The sequence below is a fragment of the Zootermopsis nevadensis genome, unplaced genomic scaffold (genome assembly GCF_977971745.1).
Source record: "Zootermopsis nevadensis isolate Lab colony 2312 unplaced genomic scaffold, Znev_1.0 Znev_ptg000012l, whole genome shotgun sequence".
Lineage (NCBI taxonomy): Eukaryota > Metazoa > Arthropoda > Insecta > Blattodea > Termopsidae > Zootermopsis > Zootermopsis nevadensis.
Genome location: NW_028259144.1, coordinates 7,775,980 through 7,785,816, shown reverse-complemented (window position 1 = coordinate 7,785,816; position 9,837 = coordinate 7,775,980). Strand labels below are relative to the sequence as shown.

Sequence of the window (9,837 nt, the reverse complement as noted above, 5' to 3'; positions counted from 1 at the left end):
GCACGAGCGATTGTTTGCAGCTTAGAATGCAGTTTTGTGAAACGTATGGACTGGTTTATGAGGTGGAAGATGCATGGATTTCAGGTCCGGTTTGCGGTTATGACTCCTACGCTGTTTTGTCTGTTTTGAGTAAAGTGTTCATTGAAAAGTTGATTGTAAGTAAACTGCATCTAATTTTATGGGTCCCGAAGGATCATTTTACTATTGACAAAAAAAATCACCATTGGACATCATTAGGGACAAAGGGTCCTGTTCAAATTGTGTATGCATCTATATTCTCCCCTATGTTAACGTTCAGTCCGTCTTATCCTCCTTAATATTTCAGTAGCAATTGCTTTTATTTAGTGGTTATTCTTTCATGATACTATTTCCTCATTCGTCTTGTTATTTTATCTCGTATGTCCGGATATTAATCTCAAATTAGTGTTCTGAATTTTCTTTAATTTTGCCTCTTATTGTTAGCGTAGTTAAATCACGAAGAATTTGGAGGATGTAGATGAGAAACAAGAAACGCGTACAGCGTTCTGATGTGGAAATCTATTTAAAAACATCTGTGATAATGGAGCGAAAGAGAATATATTATTTTAAGTAGATTAAATTAAACTGCTTTGGTATGTGTGTTATCTGTGTTGAAATATCAGGTTAAAATAACAGGGAATTATTTGGAATAAATTAATCATATAAATACGAGGGTCGCTCATTAAGTAATGCCCCACATTTTTTTCCTCAGAACATATTTATTCAAGATGGCTCAAATTTAGTGACAATATAAATCAATGTTTCCTTTACACATACTATTTTTCCACATAGTCCCCATCAACTTGTACGGTTTTACGCCAGCGTGGAACAAGTGCATGCATGCCTTGCCGGTACCAGCTCTTGTCCTGTGCACGTAGCCATGTCCTCACTGCTTGAATCACGCTCTCGTCATCTTCAAATCTTGTTCCGCGGATAGCATCTTTAAGTGGCCCAAAGAGATGGAAGTCGGAGGGTGCCAGATCTGGACTGTAGGGTGGATGGGGTAGCACCGTCCAACCCAATTTGGTGATTTCTTCCCGGGTTCTCAGACTTGTGTGAGGGCGTGCATTGTCGTCCAGGAGCAAAATTTCTGCTGGATGCTTGTGAGGCCGAACTCGTCGAAAACGCTTCTTGAGGGTTTTCAGGGTCCTGATGTACGCGTCTGAATTGATGGTCGCACCTCTTGGCATCACATCCACAAGAATGACCCCATCACTGTCCCAAAAGACAGTCATCATGACTTTTCCGGCGGAGGGAGTTGTCTTGAATTTCTTCTTTCTCGGTGATTGAGGATGATGCCACTCCATTGACTGCCTTTTTGTCTCTGGCTCAAAGTGGTGTATCCAGGTTTCGTCACCTGTAATGATCCGGGACAGAAAGACCTCTCCCTCAGCATCAAAACGCTCCAACAATTCAGAAGAAATCGTTTTCCTTTGAATCCTGTGGTCTGCTGTGAGACTTCGTGGAACCCATCTTGCGCACACCTTCGAATATGCGAGAGCCTGGATAATTGCAATCACACTTCCATTGCTGACTGAAAGCTGTTGGGCCAATTGTCGAGTTGTGATGCGCCGATCCTCACGAATAATGGCATCCGCGCGGTTCAACATGTCTGGAGTGGTGGCTGTGGCAGGACGCCCAGAGCGCGGCAGATCACGGAGCTCGGTTTCTTCACTTCCTGAAGCTTTAACTCTCTTAGCCCAGCGACCAACGGTGCTCCTATCGACTGCACAGCTTCCATACACAGCACACAAACGTTTATGAATGTTCACCACCGTTTCTTTTTCAGCAACAAGGAATTCAATTACAGCTCGTTGCTTGTAACGAGAGTCGTTCACAGACGCCATTTGAACAGTTCACTACAGCTCCGCTATCGGTTGGAATCATTTGAAACTCCGTACACGAACGCGGGAAACATCAAATCTCAAGCATGTAAAAGTACACTTTTCTATCTTCATTATTGGCTGAGAAAAAAAATGTGGGGCATTACTTAATGAGCGACCCTCGTACATATCAACGCCACATTTTAAAAGCTTCATAGTATTTTACTTATTTCCTTCAGTTATATAAATATTTACATGAATTTAAGTTGTAAATTTAAATTAGTCTGTTGGTATCCTGAGACAAGGACCAAAACGAATTGAAATAAATTTTAAATTAATTTTATTTCTCCCACTCTCTGTGAGTAAGACAGAGAAATGTCGTCTTTTCTCTCTCAGCTTCTGGTGACGGTTGAAGATCTAAATTGGTGTCAGAATCGTGCGAAGTGTTACGCATTGGTTTCTGGCGCATGAATAAGTGTGGACAACAAGATGGCGGTGCTTTGATTTGAGAATTGTTCACATCTGCAGATTTCTCGTCCTCGTCTGTTGCTGTTTCTGCGTTCTTTGTTTCAACCTGGTTACATTTCTCTGCAACAGACTCTGGTAGATTGGAATCTTCTTTTTCCCAACGGAATCTACCAAAAAATGGCAATTGGAAACTTCATCTAATGGGTCTGTGACCTTCAGAGGCCCAATTGGAACTCACTTTATTATTAATTACACCCGAGTGACTAACACAACTTTTAAATTATGAATACACACAAATGGGAGTTTGTCTTTTTGTCCACTCCAAAACCATTGGAATAATTAATACATCTGTTGTGAAATATTTCTGGAGAATTTCGTTTTTACCCACAAGATCTCTGAAGTTCGTCATACACGTGAAATCAAAGGCATGAAATATGTTTCATAAAACTGGAATGTATGGCTTCATCGGAAAATGCCATTAGATGCCACAAATAGTCGTTTGAAACGACTGTTATGCAGCTGTTTGTAACACAGACGTGAACTGAACGGTTTCGTACAAATTCAATTTTGTTGTGAACGCTTAGGAGGTAGTGACATCTTAATTTTCATATAATCTGAATCCTGCATTATGTTCTAATTGGTATCATCTGACTTCATTTAATTACATAGCGTGCTGTAATCTCACAATGTTTACGTGGTCCAAACAAAACTATTAGAATTAAACTGGATACATGCAACTGATTTACATGTCGTAAGTCGTAAACAAATCTTTTATTTCATTACCCGCACAAATATGCTTTTGTCTGAGAAACAGTAAGTGGTTGACTTGGATTACACTATTCGGCCTATGTTATCAATATGGCTTCCTCTCTAACCTGTTCTCTGGACGATACACAGCATAAACTTCATTCAAGGTCTTGGATTCCACCAAAATCCCTGGGTTTTCTTCCCTTATATCACGGCCTTCGCTTGAATCAGTCTAGAAGCAGTGAAGCGTACGTTATAGCAGACGTCACCAAATTGAATGTTTCAAGGTCACGTAAGTATTTCACAACCCCCCCCCCCTTTCCGCGTGGTTCTAAGTTAAAAGTACAGCGTTTCTTTGCGGTTTGAACTGTCGTCACTTGAATGGGCCACGCTGTTCGTATTGCAACGTTATGTGACCTTGATACATGCAATTTGGTGACGAACGCTATAGCAGTGTTCATTCATGTACACAGACAAAGTTTAAGGGCAGATTATGACTTTTTCGGGAAACTTATATGGTTTGGAGAACGTAAAAACAAAAACAGTGTGAAAAATATATAAAATTTATAAAAAGTTAGTTAAATGTGAAGACATCTCACCGATGTTTAACTACAGTAAGCTGTTCTTAGAGGGTCCTACTTGCCTTTCGTGATTCGGTCATGGACTGCATAGGAGATGGAAAGTCTTCTTCAGTCCAGGCGTCGTGACGCTTTCGACGACTCCTCAGAGCTGCTGTAAGGTTGCCACAGACCACCATTCCAGAGGTGAGTAGACTGGAGGAGTCGCAGCGTGGGTCAACCACACAGGCCCCACTCAGATCGCCTTCGTCTGGTCATGACATTCATTGTAAATCAACACAATATTGAGATTAATGCATTCGATCATGTTTCGTTCTATATATTCGTTTATCCTTTACCAGTAGGCTTTTCAGCTTAAAGTTTAAACATATCCCCCAATTGCTTCAATAGTAAGCAAATTTTCATTTTGTATTCATGGGTTTCGTATGATTCTTAATGTAAACAGCGATTATTTACTTAAACAGCATTAACCAGATGAATTTGTAAAGGTGAAGTGTAGTGTTTTCTTTGCTGTACGGAATAAATTATTAAATATTATTTGAACGAGCTTACAAAAAGGACGAGGGGGCATCGCATGGGGACTCTCAAAGCCAAAAATGTATATTTATATCCGTTAAATGCAATGTCACTCTCTCCCCCCACCCTTTGAGTCATTTATTCATGTGATAATTCACTCGGTGTCAGAGGGTTAAATAACGCTGAAGAAGTAGAAGTACATTATCCTATTCATTACATATTTTCATTAAATCTTCAGCAGCAGCTACCAGATTATATGCTTCAAGGCCAATGCGATATCGTACAACGTTGCCACGCGAACAGCGGAGAACGGGCGAGTAAAGGTAGTTCTGAACACTTATCGTGGCAAAACTAGCAACGCTGTACCGTTGACTTATAGCCGGGTAGGCGGGAAGAGATGGGTGTGTGGCCTTGAAGCATGCAATTTCGTGACGGCTGCTATAGTTAAACCTTTGGTTGTAGCAGCAGAGGATGGTCTTGCTTTACTTGTTTGTCCGTGTGACGCTTCTAAAGCACCGATGACAGCAGTGGCCGGTCGCTTCTTAATTGTCGCTTTGCGAGGGTTTTTCTAGAAGCAAAATGTTTGCGTTCCGTCACGATTTTGAAAAAAATACTTTGTTATTAAACACCAGTGAAAATTTAAATTTAACCAGTTGTATTAGAAAGAATGGTTGTGTTATAATTATATTTCCAGTACTTAATGTTTGCATTTTCAGCACTAAGTTAATGTTTATGTGTCGTCATCGGACTTTTGGATAAAATAAATGTTTTGAAAATTTAGCAAAAGTTTAAATATTTGAGAACGACGTCAACAAACCATTCACGAGAAAAATAAAGCCGGACTAACCCAGTAAATGCTTGATACCACGCAGTTTAAAATATTTTGTCTTCCTGTCAGCAGTCTGAATCGTAAAATTCCTCACTAACCTTCCAGTTTTGGGTTAGCGTGCTGTCAGAAACGCTGCTTTGTGTGGAGTGCAGACCTGTGTAAGTCCGATAAGACGAACTAGAGCAGTCTGGGGAATCCCCCATATTACTCATGCTAGACCCGTCGGTTCCATCCGCTTGTTTCGAGTAGCCATCTTTATTTGTGGTTGGATGTTTGTCGCCGCTGGACTCTAGCCCGTGATGACGAAGCTTATAGCAACGAGGTCTTGGTCTGAAGAAACCCCGACGTTGATAGCCAATACCGACATCATCATCATCAATGTGTTCAGAATTTTGTTCCTGACCTGGCAATAAGTAGAAAAAATGCAAAAAATCTTTTCAAAGTTCTGATATCCGATGTTAGTGTCAAGAGAAACATGGGATCATTTCTTCGTCATGGTGTTTGGGCATCATCAATTCGAGACAGAGCTTGATAATTAATTATCTCTCCAAATTTAAAGTTTCGTCTTCCATAGGTTACATTTTCATAAAATTGTACAACGCCGTCAGAGCCAGAAACTTACCAACCTGTGTCACAGGGATGCCGTCCAGTGTGACCAAGTTTGGCAGGAGACGCCGAATCCTTGCCTGATAGTTTGGCGTAGAGGACACAGGACATTCTGCCAATGTCAGATACTCAAGGTGGGAACAAATGCCGAGGAACTCCAACGATCTTACGTCTTCTACAGCATTCCTAAATACAAATCATATACCAATAAAAGAGCCTGAATATTATATATCGAATTATTCCTTTAAGGCAGAGGTAATTTTGTGTCTAGTGCCCAGTTAAACACCAGGCCATTAAGACGCAGGGGCGTGGATGTATAGCTCCACCTATTCTTAACTTCGACACTGAATGGAAGTGTGTAATCAGCATCAGGTTCCGGTCGCTTTACTCTCGAGGATAGAACCCCGGTACCTATTAGACAGGAGCCTGGGTGGGCCCCGGAGACGGTCTAGACGTTATGACCATGGTATCGAATCCCGGTCGTCCAACCCATAGCCTAGTCACTATATTGACTTAGCTGAAATTACTTAACATTTACTAAAAATTAATAAAATGTAGCTGAAAGATTCTTTAAATGTTTGTGAACGTGATTGATTATCTACTCCGGACATTGTCTATTGTCGGATATCACAAACTAATTTGTATTAATACCATTCAAGATGATAGATTGTGGATCTAATCCAATTATTTTTTAAGCAAGGACACCCCCTTTTCGTGTGCTCATTGTTTGTATAGTTTGTCGACATTTCAGCTAAGCTATTCTGTGGTCGTAATTTTGCGTGTCTTCGTCATATAAAAGCAAGTTACATATTTGCTGGCTTTGATGCAGGTTTGCGTGTCTACACAACGGCTTAAATTTTTTAATAATGACTCTACATGTCAAAATTGTCTATTTTAATTGCACTATTACTGTTATGCAGTTATCTGAGAAGAAACTCGCTTCTGTTATGGTGACAAAAAGGTTAGTATGTAGCACGGCCGATATTTTTTATTGTTGATGAAGAAAGACAGATTAAAGATACAAAAGAAATCGGTTACCGTTAAATTTCAGCTGCTTCCATCATGAGAGCGATGATTTTATTGAAGATGGAGGCAGCAAGCACCACTGAAACGTCGGTAAATTTCTACCAGACAACACGGCGTAATATTCTAGAAGACAGCCATCTTTATACACCTTTATAGGTTGTTGACGTGGTAACCTGTGATCTCAGCATTTGAACAGAATTTTTAGGCAAAATGTCGTGCAAGATGATTTTGATGAGAGAGCTTACTTGCCGAGGTCGATAATTCGGATGTGGGGCAGCGCGGAACATGGGCTAGCATCGTCCACCATGTTGTGGCTTGCGTGCAGTTCACGAAGATTCGTGAGACCGAAAGTACCGTCTAAAGACTCCAGACCACACCTCGACACCCGGAGTACGTTGAGAGATGCGAGACCACAGCCCAGATCTCTAGAAGTAGAAGCAAATATTTGAGTCGAAGGGCGAAATAAATCCATCTTGTGTTAATAACCGATGGTGTAGTCACTGATTACACTGCAGTGTAGTGTATTTTGGATCACACTGTACTGACCCTAAGAGAGTACTTAAGGAAAGAGTATAGACATGTGTTATGTTTTCGGAGGACGACTGAAATATTATTAAATAGGGGAATTATTGAATTATTATTATTAAAGAAAACTTAAAACTCTCTTCTGAATTAGGGATTTATTTCACTGCCATCTCATGGAAGCAACGCAACTATTACAGATCTGGACAGGGCTAAAGAAACACATAATTTTACTTCTCACTGGTGGTCCAGTTAGAAGTAAGAGTAAAATCTTACATTTATGACTCTGAGAGGCGTGAATGTCCTCATAAATTCAGCTTGATGATTTTATAATCCAATATACTGTTGCGTCTACCTTTAGGCAACTTCTAGAAGTACTAATGCCAGTGACGAAAATTATTATGGATAGGTAAATAATATAGAAGGAAAAAGGAAAGAAGATAAAAAGTATGAAAGATACAAGGCAAAAGACTACTGAGGGGAAAGAATTAATATATAAAATATTTCATTTCACGTTGAATTTCAACGGGTCTCTTCCACGTGTAGTATTATTAACGCTGTCTGGGTGTAATATTTTCGGTACCTGAGTGATCCCAAGAAACTGCCTTCAAGGTTGAGCTCCCTGAGGTTCGGAACGAAGAGGGCTAGTCTATGGAGGCTCATCTCCCTGGATATCACTCGTAGTTTGATGTCTCGGACTGAGATCAGATCTGCATTTCCTGAAACTTGCCTCTGAAACATCATCGATGCATATTCTGAATTAATACAGGAATCCAAATTGAGCAGTCATTCATAAAAGATTAGGCTAATAATATATTTTTGTTCCGAAGTTTTCCAGCTTTTATAGACCCCCCCAAAAATGTGTTCACAACATTAAAACACTGATCCCTGTCCTGATATGGATGATCCATTCCAGAATTTAGTGATGTATTTATTTAAATTTATTTTAATATTATTCTTTTTGCTTTTATGTCTCTCAAATGATCTCTTTAATTGAAGATTCTCTCAAACCAATGCGGTGCGCGGTAGCGGTACGGTACGAAGCACAAGCGATGTGGAATCCTACATTCAGTGCGCATGCTCGTACTTAACGCTGTGTCGCTTTGTACCGCTCCCTCGTACCGCGGCGGTTTCAGAGAACCATTAACTTTCTACGTAGCAAATGAACGTACCAGCAAGCGAGGTAGGTTATGGTCAATAGGCAGGCAGTCAGACGCCCCGTTTTGTAGAGCTGGTGGCGGGTTTATAATCAGAAAACTTTGGCCATCTTCACCCGCAAATGATGGTTCCTCTGGATGCGAAGGTGGTGATGGGGTTGCTGAAGGGGTAGGAGATGGGGTTGGCGTGCCTGTTTCAGGATCAGCTGTTTCCAAATCCGCAGCACCGTGGGTACTTCCGGAAGGTTCCATATGCCCCGTTTGATGGCAATATGGACTCATTTTCCTACGCTTGAAAACAAACTATGAAAGTTACACAGTCAAATGATTTAGTCGTTCTTTACGGAGGGAGAAGTAAATAAGAAAACACTTTTTGTTATGATTTTCCTTCTGTTAGTTTTGTAGTACTAGTGTCGATGCCTTGAATTTATTTCGACAAAATGTTATATCGTATTAAATACTGAAACTATAAATTCTGGGTTAAAAACGATGATACTGGGATATATTTTAATTTATATTTATAAATTAATACTCTTTTGTATTTCATTAAATGTTCATCAAATCCGACATTGCAGTCATACTAATAGAAGTCTTTTATATATATATATATATATATATATATATAAAAAAAAAAAACTTGAATGCTTGTGAGGTACTTAGTAAAGCTGTAATTAATTTAAATGCTGGCACTTATTTGTGATTTTAGGCAGAAGTTCAGTAAAATAAACATTTCATGTAATGTGTTTTCTTCTTGACGCTATGTGGTCTGAGGTATTTAAAGCATCGGTAATTAAACCACTGATAAATAAATAAATAAATAGTTAAATATGTAAACAAGTCAGTAGATATATAAATGAAACAAGACCAGTTTTACAAGGTTATTTAGGTTCAACATAATAATGATGGCTTGTCTTCCCCAGGTCAGAGGAATCTCGTGCATGATAGATAAACATTACACGTGCTTACATAAAATGCAACATTATATAATTTCTGGAATAACATGTGCATAGCCATTGGTTATTACAAAATGTAGTCTACATATTGTTATTCATTTATATAATTCTTCGTCTTTAATGGAACCCTTAGGTTCATTACCATGTTCACAAGAGCCTGCGTTTAAATTGCATAAAAGACTTGTCATGGACAGACGAACAAAATATAAATTTATGACTCTAAAATACTGACCTGTATTAAAATGATGTTTCTTTAATTTCATAATGTAGTTATATGTTAGAGTATTTAATCCTGTCACTTAACTTCACGTTAGTTACTAACAGAAACTGCTGTTGTTAGGAAATGTTATTTCGTTGCCCTTAACAACGATACATACGCGCATGCGCTAATTACATTCTATAGAAACGCGGCAGAAAGATTTCGATCAAAGCAAAACACGGGGTTGACGTGGAAAGGTACTGCAGAAATACAGGTTGAAATTGTAGTTATGTTGATCCACGTCATAGACCCAGTTAATATAGAATTTGAATCTTTTACAGTGACCGAAATCAGTGGCTTCTTCTCGTATCTTTATCCGTGTCTATCTCAGGAAT

General features: G+C 39.4%; 2 protein-coding genes across 13 annotated transcripts in view; one reads left to right on the top strand and one right to left on the bottom strand.

The window, feature by feature from the left end:
- Ir76b (Ionotropic receptor 76b) overlaps positions 1–9,837 on the top strand; it is a 57,831-nt gene that overhangs the window by 15,137 nt on the left and 32,857 nt on the right. The window lies entirely within an intron of this gene.
- The window catches only part of LOC110826849 (uncharacterized), a 102,222-nt gene continuing 94,427 nt past the window's right edge, over positions 2,043–9,837 (bottom strand). For 2 of the 7 annotated variants that reach the window (XM_087347801.1, XM_087347802.1), the window contains exons 3-11: positions 8,306–8,576; positions 7,717–7,865; positions 6,857–7,036; positions 5,602–5,771; positions 5,078–5,382; positions 4,601–4,718; positions 3,700–3,884; positions 3,185–3,288; positions 2,043–2,476 (exon numbers count right to left, since the gene is read on the bottom strand). In XM_087347801.1, coding sequence (XP_087203927.1) covers positions 2,182–2,476; positions 3,185–3,288; positions 3,700–3,884; positions 4,601–4,718; positions 5,078–5,382; positions 5,602–5,771; positions 6,857–7,036; positions 7,717–7,865; positions 8,306–8,576 — 1,777 coding nt within the window. In that variant the 3' untranslated portion in view covers positions 2,043–2,181. Of the gene's footprint in view, positions 2,477–3,184; positions 3,289–3,699; positions 3,885–4,600; positions 4,719–5,077; positions 5,383–5,601; positions 5,772–6,856; positions 7,037–7,716; positions 7,866–8,305; positions 8,594–9,475; positions 9,597–9,837 lie in introns of those variants that run through there. The other 5 variants (XM_087347804.1, XM_087347803.1, XM_087347805.1 and 2 more) reach the window with 5 other exon arrangements.